General features: G+C 45.5%; 2 protein-coding genes across 2 annotated transcripts; one reads left to right on the forward strand and one right to left on the reverse strand.

The window, feature by feature from the left end:
* Positions 1–2,022: 2,022 nt before the first annotated feature.
* On the forward strand, positions 2,023–6,440 carry LOC134288094 (uncharacterized). Its single transcript, XM_062851817.1, has 2 exons — positions 2,023–2,715; positions 3,376–6,440. Exon 2 carries the CDS (start codon positions 3,383–3,385, stop codon positions 5,627–5,629), a length of 2,247 nt encoding a protein of 748 aa, XP_062707801.1. The 5' UTR covers positions 2,023–2,715; positions 3,376–3,382; the 3' UTR covers positions 5,630–6,440.
* A 395-nt stretch (positions 6,441–6,835) lies between these two features.
* LOC134286556 (uncharacterized protein K02A2.6-like) lies at positions 6,836–11,033 on the reverse strand. The gene is made up of 2 exons (XM_062848185.1): positions 10,504–11,033; positions 6,836–10,442 (listed from the first exon to the last, which is right to left on the reverse strand). Exons 1-2 carry the CDS (start codon positions 11,031–11,033, stop codon positions 6,836–6,838), a joined length of 4,137 nt encoding a protein of 1,378 aa, XP_062704169.1.
* Between the last annotated feature and the right edge of the window lie 3,447 nt (positions 11,034–14,480).

The raw sequence follows: 14,480 nt of genomic DNA on the forward strand, positions 1-14,480 counted from the left end.
CGTTATGGCTTTCTTGGCAACCATCTACCTTGCACCATATCCTTATACGACATCATCTGCTTCCATGGTCGTACAGACAAAGTGGGCAAAGATTCAGCCGCTTCACCATCCTCCACCGTTCTTCCACGTTCTGCTTCAGAAATTCCTGGCAGTGTCTTCCGAAATGTCCCGGTTTTTGGCAGATGCAACATTCTAGTTCTCGGTGCTGCGACTGCAGCGGCAGGCTTCGCCCGGCTTTCTTTGACCCGTTCTTCTGCCTGGTCGGACTGTTTCCTCCGTCCGTAGAATGAACAAATGTCTTTATCTTCAACCTTTCACGCCGTTTAGACGTCTCATTTCCTTCAGCATTCTCAAAGGTTGCTTCCAGTGCCTTATACACCAAACTCTCCATGAAGCGCCCAAACGTTTCAAGGTCGACTGTGTCAGCTCGCCGTTTATACTCCACCCACTTCATGGCATAGTACGATGGCAGCTTCTGCACCAAAGTCTGCATTAGGATCGGGTTCTTAAGGTGATCGACCAATCCCGCCGCTTTCAGGTGCTGCGTGAACTCTACTACGGCGCTTCCGAATTCGACCACCGACTTCAAGCTCTCCGAGCTTGGTCCATCCAATTGTTGGATTCGTTTCGCCAACCTTGTGGAAAGGATCTCCGGGTTCCCGAATCTCTTTTTCAGTTTCTCGATTATCAACGGCACGTTCTCTGGAAGAAGCAGACGATTGCGGACGATATCGAGTGCCTTTCCTTTCAACGCCTCCTGTAGGCGAACCAAGTTCTCAACGTTGGTGAATCCACAAGACTGATTTGCCTGTTCATAGGCGCTGATGAACATGGGCCACTCTTCGGCGGCCCCGTTGAACCGTGGAAGATTCCTTGGGAACACCTGTCTTGACGCAATCTGTAGACGTGTCGGCCCTGGCGTGGCCTGATCCGTTCTTGTGTCTCGCTCATCACCGGAAAACGGATCACGTCTCAAAGACCGGGAGTTTATTCCGCTTTCAAACGATGGTCGTGGCAGAACAACGTTGGGAAGCACTGGAATTTCCACTAGATTTCTACCGGTGGACTGCTTCAGGTCTGATCTTTGGGACTTTGGTAGCCTGATGTTACACCTTTGCGCCGGAGCTCAAAGAGAACGGTCATGAGATCCCCCTCTGGAAAGATCCAGAGGGGGATCTCGTGACCGTTCTCTTTGAACTCCTACTTCTACAGCGTCTCCCAAGTCCGACACATCTTCATCGACTAGTACGAAATCCTCAACTCTGCCTTCCGCACCGACAATTTGTGTCAGCTCCACCCGTCTTTGCAGAACTTTCTTTTGACGAGCGATTCGCCTCCGCTCGAGCTCCAGGATTTTTCGTTGGTTTTCCTCCTCGAGTTCTTCTAGCCGATTCCATTCCTCGAGCTCTTGTAGTTCTCTCCATGCTCGGGTTCGCGTCGACTCGGCCGGTGGCACACTTGCACTTTTTTCACTTTCGCACGATCACATCTGACAGGCTTGACCGGAACAGACTCGGACCGTTTGACACGAGTACAATATCGACCAACCACTTCCGTCAGAGCACGTAACAACCCATCATCTTCATTAGCTTCATCATCTTCGTCCTCAGTTACTTGCTTATCGTCTGCTTTTGGCTGTCCCTGATCTCCTACTTGGTTATCAGTTTCTTCCCCGCCATCTTCTTCGTCGTCCTGTGCTAGTTCCCTAGTGATTCGTCCTTTTGACGATTGACTTGACTTACCGATCTCCACTCTATTACCCCTTGTACGACTGGGATGTCGGAATACAACCGAAGAGATGGCGGTGTTACCTGGGGCACCCAACGAAGCCCGGATGGATCGATCTTCACCGAGGTAAGTTCCGCAATACCATACTGCCTCGGCAACACTATCGTCGACGCCTACGCATTCGAAGTGGTACCACTCGTGCACTTCTCGCACAGAACGCTGGCATCGAAATCCCCCCTTCGTCGCAACACGGGTACTTGTAGGTCGACATGGTAGTAGATTTTGAGCTTGTTCGCACCCGTCGGTGTGAATAAAAAAACGATCCCGAGTATTGCCGTGGATGAAAAAACTCAACTAAAATATATTAACATTGATTGATTAATACACTAATATTTACATATAATTATATACACTAACAACTTACAATCTAGTTTTTTCCACAATCAAAACCACTACAAAACTCCTACTTTGGGGATTGCAAGGGCGATCCTACAAATCAAATCACGAATTACAACAAGGAACATTTACTACTATACATATCTTACGGCAAACAACAGTAGTCAAAAACAATAACGATTACTCTACAGGACGGAATTAACGATGGAAAATAGACCTACAATTTCACAAGAACAATTACACTACATTTTCTTGACTACAAATCTCACAAACTTACGACAAGATCTAAACTTCTTCACTAATGGACGGTACAAACAGTTCTAACACGAATAGATAAAATTACGATGGGGGAATCCCCACCTTCATATCTGTGGTAGTCGAGTTCAACTCCTGGGGATCGCAGCAAGCGAGGAGACTGACGAAAACGGACGACAGTCATCGGTAGGCAGCAGACACGTCATTAATACTGATATAGTGCAAACATCGGACTTCAATAAAGGATTATTATAGATTAGTTAGTGACTACAAGATATTGATAAATACCACATATTGGCGACGAAAAGTGAATCCACGTGTGCGCGGGAAGTTGAAGTAAGTATTTATTCGAGGGTTTTGCCCAAATTTTGAAAAAAAAAATATCTCGCCTTGAAAAAGGGAGGTGACTTTGCGGTGGAAGAAAATCCAACCGGTGCGGGCAAGAATACTTCGCCTTGAAAAAGGGAGGTGCCTTTGCGGTGGATGAAAATCCTACCGGTGCGGGCAAGAATACTTCGCCTTGAAAAAGGGAGGTGCCTTTGCGGTGGATGAAAATCCAACCGGTGCGGGTAAGAATACTTCGCCTTGAAAAAGGGAGGTGCCTTTGCGGTGGATGAAAATCCAACCGGTGCGGGCAAGAATACTTCGCCTTGAAAAAGGGAGGTGCCTTTGCGGTGGATGAAAATCCAACCGGTGCGGGCAAGAATATCTCCTTGCGGCGGGTGAAAATCCGACCAGCATAGGAATATTCAAAGTATGGTTTTGATCTTCCGGGCAGTGCGGACTACCAAACCAAAGCGAAAATTTTCACTTGGCGCATTTGATCACCATGGCAACTTATTATTGCTAAGGAAACAGCTGGGAAGTAAAAGTGTTGTTTATTTTGGTAAGGGTTCAATGTATATAACACAGGTTGAAGTTACCATAGCGACCCTGAGCGTCATAATAACAGTGTCAAAGGAGTAGGTGTAATTTATAAAAAGTTTGGTACACAAGCTGGACAATGGAGGATCAACTATTTAAGATTCCGCCTTTCGATTGCGAAAACGTGCCCTTATCCGAACTTCGGCAAACGTGGTTCGACTACAAAAAGCAATTTGAGTATGTCGCTGAGGCTCTGAGCAAAAAGAAGCGGAGGAAGCTGAAAAGTATTTTCCTAGCTGTAGGAGGACGACAACTTCAACGTGTCTATGAAAACTTAACTACACATGACGACGAAGCTCCCGAAGGCGAAGATGAATTTAGCACGGTAATTCGTAGGTTGGACAAATATTTCGCACCAAAAAGGCAAGATACTTTCGAACGTTACTCGTTTTGGACCTTGGCGCCATCGGCCGGAGAAACCCTGGATAAATTCCTACAAAGAGCAAAAACAGCTGCAAACAAATGCCAATTTGGTTCTACTGAGCGCGAAAGTAGAGATGCGGCTGTAGTCGATAAAGTGGTGATGTTAGCCCCTCCGGATTTGCGTCGGAAAATTCTGGAGAGATCCAATATAAATCTAGACGATTTGACGAAACTCGTGAATTCGCATTTGTCCATTCAACAACAAGTTCGCGAACTGAACCAGCATGCTCAAGGACTAGGAAACATGCAAGCGAATCGCAGTGGTGCTCTGGTGAACAAAATCGAAGAAAAGGCCTCGAACGACCAGACCGGTCGCTGGACCCATGGACGAATGACCACTGAATGCGGCAGATGCGGAAATAGGCCGCACAAGCCAGAAGACGTTTGCCCGGCAAAGAATGAGCAGTGTCGTATTTGTAACTATTTTGGTCACTTCGCCAAGAAATGCAGAACGGATCCAAAGAAATACAAGATGCAACCGTCAATCCCGGAAAAGCGTAAGTTGGAAGAACCTGGCGGGCGGCAGCATACTGATCGTATAAAGGTACCGAGGACCGGCGACATTGAAGTGCAGAAGTTGGGTGTAAGAAAAGATGTTCGAGAGAAGTCGTTCGTATATGCCATTAGTGACAACCACGATGAGATGATTTGGTGTAAGGTAAGGGAAGCACTATCAAAATCGGATTGGAGTGATGAAATAATCAAAACGGAAGCAAAGGCATATGTTCCATTTCAAAAGGACCTTAGTTTGCTTGAAGGATGCGTAATCCGTGGTTGTCGTCTTGTTATTCCAAAACAACTACGACCACGCATGCTACAACTTGCCCATGAGGGTCACCCGGGTGAGACAGTAATGATAAGTAGATTGCGAGATAGAGTTTGGTCTTTGGCCATAGATGATGATGCCAGAAGGACTGTAAGGAGTTGTGAAGGATGTCGTTTGGTAAGCAAGCCCTCTGCTCCGGAGCCAATGCAGCGGCGGTTGATGCCTGATGAACCATGGGTGCATGTCGCAATGGATTTCTTGGGTCCGCTTCCATCCAATGAGTATTTGTTGGTAATCGTGGACTATTACAGCCGATATAAAGAAATATGTACAATGAAGAAAATCACCATAAAGCGTCTAGAACCAATTTTCGTTCGTCAGGGCTATCCTAGATCGATTACTTTGGATAATGGACGACAGTTCATCAGTAAAGATTTTGAAGACTATTGTTCAACAAGGAATATTGTACTGAACCATACCGCTCCATACTGGCCACAAGTCAATGGAGAGGTAGAACGGCAAAACAGTTCACTGTTGAAACGTCTCAAGATTAGCCACTCACTAAACCGAGATTGGAAGACGGATCTACTCCAGTATATGATGATGTACAACACAACTCCTCACTCGGTAACAGGCAAAGCACCTACTTCCTTGTTGCAGAACCGAGTAATTCGTTCAAAGATGCCATCTATCAAGGACCTCGAATCAGCACCACCAGTCAGCTCTGGAGTTCATGACAGGGATACAGTATCAAAATATAAAGGAAAGGAGAGTGAAGATGCAAGACGTCACGCCAGACTATCGGATATTCAAGTAGGAGACAAAGTCCTTTTGCAAAACCTCGTTTCAGCTGGCAAGTTAACTCCTACATATGATAAAGCGGAATATGAAGTATTAGAAAGAGTTGGAAATCGAGTGAGAATAGCAGAACCAGTGTCTGGACGAGTCATCGAGAGAAATGTAGCCCATGTAAAGAAGATTCCTGCTTTTGATCTTAGCCCTGGAATCGAAGAACTTCCAGCAATCGAGGATGAGCCACCCGCTTTAGAATTTGGATATGTACCTCGCCCTTGTCGCCGCGTGACCCGTCCTTTGTGGCAACAAGATTACATCATCCACTCTACTGAGGACGCTTAGTCTTTTGCTTTTGTGAAAAAAAGGAGATGTGGTAGTCGAGTTCAACTCCTGGGGATCGCAGCAAGCGAGGAGACTGACGAAAACGGACGACAGTCATCGGTAGGCAGCAGACACGTCATTAATACTGATATAGTGCAAACATCGGACTTCAATAAAGGATTATTATAGATTAGTTAGTGACTACAAGATATTGATAAATACCACAATATCCATCACATTGCCTATTCCCACAATGGTAGAAATGCAGTGGATGAAGTGTTTGCCATTTCTCCCCTTTCCACACGGTGTACCACTTGCCTACATACACGAGACAACAACAACAACACCGTGTGCGTTCGCTCGCTCCGGTTGCGTTCACAGTTTCTCACGACGACGACAACGACGACGCACAGTGGGACGAATTCAAAAAAAGTGGGACATTGGGTTTTGCGGCAAAACTATTGGTTATAGCCATTTGGTGTCTTCGGAGGAGTTTCATTGTTTTTTAAGTACTTTTTAGAGGTGTAACATTTTTTAGGTTAAGGGGGTAGTACACCAAGATAGAAAAATATTTTTAATTAGTGGTCAAAATCGAATGACTTCTATGAAAATATTGTAGATTAAGCCATTTTGAGAAACTTTGTCTAAGACGGGAACGTTCTATCTCCAAAACTTACAAAGTTATGAGCACTAATATAAGCATATAGTGTAAAACTAGCTTAAAAAGTGTTTTTTCGACATAACTTTTTTGTTTAAATTTTCTCGGGTTTACAATGTTCAGCAAAGTTGCAGATACTGTAAAAATGCATATCTTTTCTGAAGACTGCAAAGTTCTATCTCACCTTTCAAAGATAGTACGGTCATTTTTAAACTTTTTTAGTACACATTTCATAATCTTGCAACTTTAAGAGTAGCAGATATTAGCAGTTAAATTTTTGTACCACGCAAAGCGGGTTTTTCAGAGTCACTTTGTTTTCTTTTTTTATATATTTGATGTTCTGCAAAGTTGTAAAGGCTTCATAAATGTTACGTTCCTTCTTTCTTGAAGTAAATGAAAAACTGTGCTTCTTGTTAAGAACTAATTTATTACGACTGATTAGTTTGGTGGCTTGTAAAGAAGTGACAAATAAATTTTCATTTTGTTGATCTTCACCCATGGCAATGGGCATGGGTGACTATGATCCATATTTCGTCATGCACACGTTGGTGGCATAACATCTCCCCCTTTTAAAAGAGATCGTAGGGCGCAAGCCAAGCTGGTAGCCTGCGATATCTTCCTTGTCGAGCTGGTTCCGGCGAACCAATACTGGTGGGAACCTCGGGCTCATCATCCGTCATCACGTCCTGATTTCCATCGTCATCGTCAGCTGGAACATTTGCGGTGTCGGGAACCAGTTCGTCTAGCGGATTTTCCAGAACCACTGGTGTTGGAACTTGGATTTGGAATTCGTCGAGGAGAAGTGCAAAAGGGAGTTGGTTGTTGAGTGTAGAAACGGCTTCACTTGCATCCGAGAACCGGTGGCGTAGCTGGTTCGTATGTGCTCGGATGAGGCGTCCGTTTTCGAGTAACACAGTATAGTCCACTGATCCCTTGCGTTCGATGACCTGTCCAGGAATCCATTCGGTTTTGTTTCGGCGATGTACTTGCGCGTACACCAGGTCGTCCGGATTGAAGGCTCTTTTGACCGCTCCGTGTCTTCGGTTGAACTGGTCGTTCTGCTTCTCGTTGACCAGGGTTGGACGCGGAGAACTCGGCTTCAAGAGATCCAGGGATGTCCGCATTTCTCGTCCTAGGAACAGGTGCGCAGGAGATTTACCATCCGGAGCGTTTCGGTTTGGTGTTGACCGGTAAACGGATAGGAACGTCTGAAGGTGCTGGAACGTCACCGTCTTTTCCCCTTCGGCAAGTTTCTTCAATCCTCTCTTCAAGGTGTCGACGAAACGTTCTGCTTGTCCGTTCGATTGTGGGTGATACGGCGCGGTCGTCAGATGCTGGATACCATTTTCGTCACAGAAAAGCTTGAAACTGGCGCTGACGAACTGGGTACCATTGTCGGACACAAGAGTATGTGGGTTTCCATATCTTGCGAAAGTTTCTTGCAGGAGCTCCAGCGTCGCTGTGGTAGTTGTGCTACGGGTCCTGAAAATTTCCGGCCATTTTGAGTAGGCATCTACCACGACAAGGTAGAAGTAACCATCGACCGGTCCTGCGTAGTCGATATGAATCCTTTCCCATGGTTTCGTTGGTATCGGCCATGATGATAGGGTAGTCTTGCGGGGCAATTTTGCAGCAGCAGCACACGAACGACACTGGCGCACAAACGATTCAACGTCCTCGTCGATGTTCGGCCAGTACACGAAACTTCTTGCGAGTGATTTCATCCGATCGATTCCGGGGTGTCCACGGTGGAGTTGCCGGATGATGCGTTTGCGGAACCGTTCAGGGACCACAACTCGATCGCCGAACATGATGCAGTCCTGGGTAACTTGAAGACCTTCTCTTCGCGAGTAGAATTGACGTACAGCTGGAGTGTGGAGCTCGCTTGCCGTGCTCGGCCAGCCGTTGCTGATGTGGTTGATTACCTCTTGAAGGACCGGGTCGTCTTGCGTTTCCTTGGCGATCATTTGTGCTGTGACAGGCAAATGGGAAGTAGAGTCGTCGAGGATTGCCTTCACGTCGGTTTCCGTCTGGAGAGCAGCGATGACGTATTCCTCATCCGGTTTGCTGTGGCAGCTCATCAAGCGTGACAGCAGGTCAGCGTGTCCGAAACTAGCCGTTGGAACGAACTGGATATCGAAGTCGTACAGCAACATCGTAAGCGCCCAGCGCTGGAGACGATTTGCCGTGTAGACGGGAATTCCTTTCTTGCTGCCGAAAATCTTGAGAAGGGGCTTGTGGTCGGTCTGTAGCACGAATCTGCGACCGAAAATCATCTTGTGGAAACGGGTAACTGCAAACACCAACGCGAGCGCTTCCTTCTCGATTTGACCATAGTTTTCTTCCGCAGGTGTGAGCGACCTTGAAGCGTGAGCGATGGCTTTGACGGAGCCGTCGGGAAAACGGTGTAGGATAACGGCACCCAAGCCGTCCTTGGAAGCGTCTCCGGCCACGATGATTTCCTTACTGGGATCGAAATGCGTCAGCAAGAGATTGGAGACCAGGATGGACTTGAAACGGTCGAACGATTTTTGACACTCAGCAGTCCATTTCCAAGGAGCATCTTTCTTGAGTAGACGATCGAGGGGTGCTCGGAGTTGCTTCATCTGTCCAACGAACCGTCCGTAGTAGTTAATCGCACCGAGGTACGATCGTAGTTGCGATACATTCGTTGGAGGTGCCATTTCGGAGATAGCGCTGGTTTTGGCTGGATCTGGGCGGAGACCATCCTTGTCGACGATGTGGCCCAGAAACTTGATCTGCGGCAGGGAGAAACGACACTTTTCGATGCGGAGATGAAAACCATACTCACGAACTCGCTGCAGCACAGCGTGAAGCCTGAGGTCGTGCTCCTCTTGAGTCCTTCCAGCGATTAGGATGTCGTCCAGGTAAGGCTTGACACCAGGAATGCCGGCTACCATGCTGTCGATGATCCTCTGGAACGCTCCAGGAGCCGATTTCACACCGGGCGGCAAACGGTTGTACTGGAACAAACCCTTGTGCGTGTTTATCGTGAGCAGTCGTCTTGATGATTCCTCTACTTCGACCTGGAGATAGGCGTCCGATAGGTCGATGCAGGAGAAGTAACGGCAGCCGGCTAGTTCAGCAAAAATGTCGTCCGGGTGCGGCAGCGGATGGCGATCCGACTCGAGTGCGTCGTTGAGACCCGTGGAGTAGTCACCACAGATACGTACGGAGACATCGGACTTGCGAACCACGACTATGGGAGCAGCCCAATCGGAGAACTGGACTGGCGAAATGATGCCGTTATCTTGAAGTCTCTGCAGCTCAGCATCAACCTTCGGGAGGGCAGCGTAGGCAACCGGTCTCTTGGGGCAGTACACAGGGCGTGCGTCTGGCTTCGGATAGAGTGTTACCTTCGCTTTCGAGCAGCATCCGAGCGTGGACTGGAACACTTCAGGAAACTTGGCTTGAAGCTTCTGCATCGTTGCGTTCGAGTTTTGCTGGATGTTGCTGACCAACGAGCTGAATGGAACCGACCAGAGATCGAACTGATCGATTGTTTCGATTCCGAGTACGTTGAGATCCGGATTGCTCGTGACGAAAATGCGGCCAGATTTTGTCACGTCTTGAACGGTGATTTCGGCGTTGAACTCACCTAGGATCCCGATGCTGTCACCAGAGGCACTCACGGCGTCGACTTCCGATGGATTGATGACAGACTTGCCCACGGATGTCCAAGTGCGCTTGGAAATAATGGTGATGTCGGAGGCACAATCGAGCTGCAACGTTGCGGGCGAACCGTTGATTTCGATCTTGACGTACTTCCGCTTCTTCGTGAGGTCAACTCGCTTAACCGAGATACCTTTGGACTTGACGACGTCTTTCGGTTTCGGTTTGTCGGCCTGCTTCGATGACTTCTTTTCGGATGAGGAGCAGTAGCCTTCCTTGTGGCCCTTCCGCTTGCACTTCGTACAGGTATGCGACTGGTAGGGACACTCCTTGACGTAGTGTAGATCCCCACAGAACCAGCAAGGTGTTTTCGGTGACTGCGACTTCTTCTCCTTCCGACTTGAAGTACGATGATGGCGAGAAATTGCATGAACGTTGGACTTGTCCCCGCAGCCTTTCTCGATCATCTGGGTGTCTTGCTTGAGGTTGATGATGCGGTTGCACGGCACCGTCGGCGGGCGGCGCGTTTTCTTCAGCTTCCAACTTTCCGATCAGTCTGGTCCGGATGTCCGAATCGCGCGGTGACTGGAGACCGCATACGAACCTGAGAGTCTTGAATTGGTCGCTGGACAGTTTTTCCATCTGGAACGCTTCACAGTGCTTGTTGACCGACGCGGCGTATGACGAAAAATCATCGGCGTCGTTCTTCACGTATTGAAGACACTGGTACCGAGCGTTGAAGAGGGACTTTTGGCGTCCGAACAGCTTCTTCAGCTTCTTCACGGTGTCTTCGAATCCAAAATCCCGCGGATGGTTCGGCAAAACGCTGTTCACGTAGCGTTCGTGGAACTGCGTACCGATTTTCCGCAGAAGCAGCCTGACCTTCGCCTTGTCGTCCAAATGCTTACCGTCCTCCTTGAACACGTCCTCGTACCGAGCGTACCACGAATCGAAAAAGATGCCGCCGTCCGGATCGTATTGGAACTCGTCGATTCCGGTGGAGAGTGACTCGATGATCTTCTCGCTTCCAGCTTGATTGGCGTTACCCTGCTGGAGAGCTGCAATCTGCTGCTGCTGGGTTGCGATGAGATCCGTCAGCCGGAGAATCGCTTGCTTCAGATCGGCGTCGGCCATTCTTGATTCTTGCGTGGGTTGAGGGCTTCAGTGGTGGAACGGAATTTGTCTTGATGCTTGGCAGGAACAGGGCTTGAATTCGTTTCCGGGATAGCAGGAACTTTTCCTCGTCGCCAACTTTTGTTACGTTCCTTCTTTCTTGAAGTAAATGAAAAAATGTGCTTCTTGTTAAGAACTAATTTATTACGACTGATTAGTTTGGTGGCTTGTAAAGAAGTGACAAATAAATTTTCATTTTGTTGATCTTCACCCATGGCAATGGGCATGGGTGACTATGATCCATATTTCGTCATGCACACGTTGGTGGCATAACAATAAATATATGCACCACGGGAATGGTGTAAAGTATCACTAATAAACAAACAAACAAACAACAAACCATTCAAAGATAATACAATCATTTTTTAACTTTTTTAGTACAAATTTCATAACCTTGCAACTTTAAGAGTAGCAGATATTAGCAGTTAAATTTTTGCACCACGCAAACAGTTACTCATACACTATCGAAGCACATAAGAAACATGACGGGATCGCGTGGTATTCTTAATATTCTTTCAAATTGAAAAGAACCTCTTTAAATCGGGTTTTTCAGTGTAACTTTCTTGATATTTTTTTTTTAAATATGTTTGATGTTCTACAAAGTTGTAGAGACTTCAAAACTACATATTTTTGTGGAAGACAGTATTGCGCTCTCTTTAAAATTTAACATAGAATATAATTTATTGTGTATTTTCTAAAATATAAATCTAATTTGATCACGAAGGCTCTAAATTAAGGAATAAGTCGTTTACTATTTTCTTAAAAAACATATATTTATGAAGCCTTCACAACTTTGCAGAACATCAAATATATAAAAAAAGAAAACAAAGTTACACTGAAAAACCCGCTTTGCGTGGTGCAAAAATTTAACTGCTAATATCTGCTACTCTTAAAGTTGCAAGATTATGAAATTTGTACTAAAAAGTTAAAAAATAACCGTACTATCTTTGAATGGTGAGATAGAACTTTGCAGTCTTCAGAAAAGATATGCATTTTTACAGTATCTGCAACTTTGCTGAACATTGTAAACCCGAGAAAATTGAAACAAAAAAGTTATGTCGAAAAAAACACTTTTTAAGCTAGTGTTACACTATATGCTTATATTAGTGCTCATAACTTTGTAAGTTTTTGAGATAAAACGTTCCCGTCTTCGACATAGTTTCTCAAAATGGCTTAATCTACAATATTTTCATAGAAGTCATTCGATTTTGACCACTAATTAAAAAAATATTTTTTCAATCAATGAAACTCATCCGAAGACACCAAATGGCTATAACCAATAGTTTTGCCGCAAAACCCAATGTCCCACTTTTTTGGAATTCGTCCCACTGTGCGACGGTCGCTCGTCGACTCTTTCATGGCCAGTGGTAACAAGCAATATTTTAGTAGTTATTGTGTTGGTAGGCTTATGCGCATTCAATTTTACCGTGAATATTGGGGTTGCAGTACAAAAAATTAATGCGCTTCGAAAATAGTGAAAATTATCATCTTGGAATGAAATAAATCAATTGTTTAATTTAGTAAAACTATCGCGAATCACAAGAAAACTCAGCAGAGATAGTTTATTTATGTGGGCACGTTATGGAAATTATGGCAAACTATCAATTCATTGCTAATTCGAGCAAAAATAACTATTTTCCATTCACGTTAGCTAATTCTTCAATATGGCGACGACCATAATCAGCGAAAATAACACGAAAGCAAGTTTACTTTTATGATGACCGCAATAAACCTAACAGTATCGTAGTTTCTGCTTTACCACCAACAGATGTCATTATTAATCAAACGGATCACCATCTGTTGAGAGCTTTAACAGTTTTATTGTGGTAATAATGATTGCCAGAAGGTTTACATATCGGAGGGGTTTGTTTACTCTTAAAATCTGTCTTTATGCATATCTTCAAGTATACTATAAAACATTTCATCAATGGTTTTCATAAAAGCAGTCATAAAACTGTGGGTTTTAATTAATGCTGTGATAAAACCCTAATAAAAATCAAACAAAACCAACCAGCAATGGAATTGTTACTTGGGGAAGGTCTTAACATTCACGTCGAATGTGATCCAGAGGAGAACGCTACGCCAAACCGTGGATGAAACAAGCTAAAGAGTGCCTAATCTGTCACTGAAGCTGTAGCAGTGCTGCCGTCTGTAAGAAATTTCTATGGCTTTCCAGTCTTGACAAAAATAAAAATACTGCTATTTTATCTTGTTCGACGTTTCGGTCCGTTTGGGACCTTCTTCTGGGACTCTAAAAGATTATTTAGTAAATCCATTAGAAATTTTTTATTTTTATTTTTATTTTTGTCAAGAATGGAAAGCCATCTCTTCGAGTATCAACCATACAGTCGAAATACATTTAGCATGTAAGAAATTTCAACTTCTCGAAATTAGCGCTCGCTGGGGGAGTCTGAAGCAGCATAAACTATGTTGAAAGTGCCTCAAGAAACACTTTGGAACATGCGAGCTGAAGAATTCGTGTGGTAAGAACGGGTGCTCATACATGCATCATGCAATGCTGCACGACAACACACGTTACCAAGCAAAGGCAACTGCACAAACAACTCGGGGTAGAGATAACTCTGGCAATAATTCATCACAGAGTTGCACACTCATGTTAGCCAGGACGGGAAAATTCTGTTTCGATACGTACCAGTAGTCATACACGGTCGCGGTGTCTCCGTCAAAACATACGCGTTTATGGATGACGGTTCTTCAGCGACTTTCATGGAACACAGTTTACTTGGAGAACTGAAGCTGGACGGAAAACCGACACCCTTCTGCTTAGGATGGACAGCTGACCATCATCGAGAAGAAAAAAGTATCGGTGAAACTTTCCCTGGAAATCTCTGGTTTGACAGAAAGTAGCAAGCGTTACCAGCTTCCCAAGGTGCACACTGTCCGACGTCTCGCTTTGCCAAAGCAAACGGTTGAAGTAGAAAAGCTAACGGAGCAATATAAACATCTCGCTGGATTGCCTATTGCAGCGTATCGAAATATTGCTCTAAGGATACTACTCGGAGTAGAAAGCTGCCGTTAAGGTTACGCCTTGAACAGTCGGGGAGGATCTGATGGCGAACCAGTTGCCAGTCGAACGCGCCTCGGTTGGGCATTGTACGGACCTTGCTCAGGAACATCCGAAGAATCAAACATCACATATTCAGCACATCACAGATATCACATCTGCCCATGCAGCGAGGAACACGATGCCGAGCTGCATAAGTCGGTAAAAGATTACTTTGCCTTAGAGAATATAGGAGTTAAACGACCAGGAAAACTTTTGCTGTCAAAAAAAAAGACGAACGAGCGGTTCAACTACTGGAGTCACAAACGAAGTTCAACGGAGCCAGGTACGAAACCGATTTACTCTGGAGATACGATAACATCAAGCTTCCTCCGAGCAGGAAA

This window comes from Aedes albopictus, chromosome 2 (genome assembly GCF_035046485.1).
Source record: "Aedes albopictus strain Foshan chromosome 2, AalbF5, whole genome shotgun sequence".
NCBI classification, from domain to species: domain Eukaryota; kingdom Metazoa; phylum Arthropoda; class Insecta; order Diptera; family Culicidae; genus Aedes; species Aedes albopictus.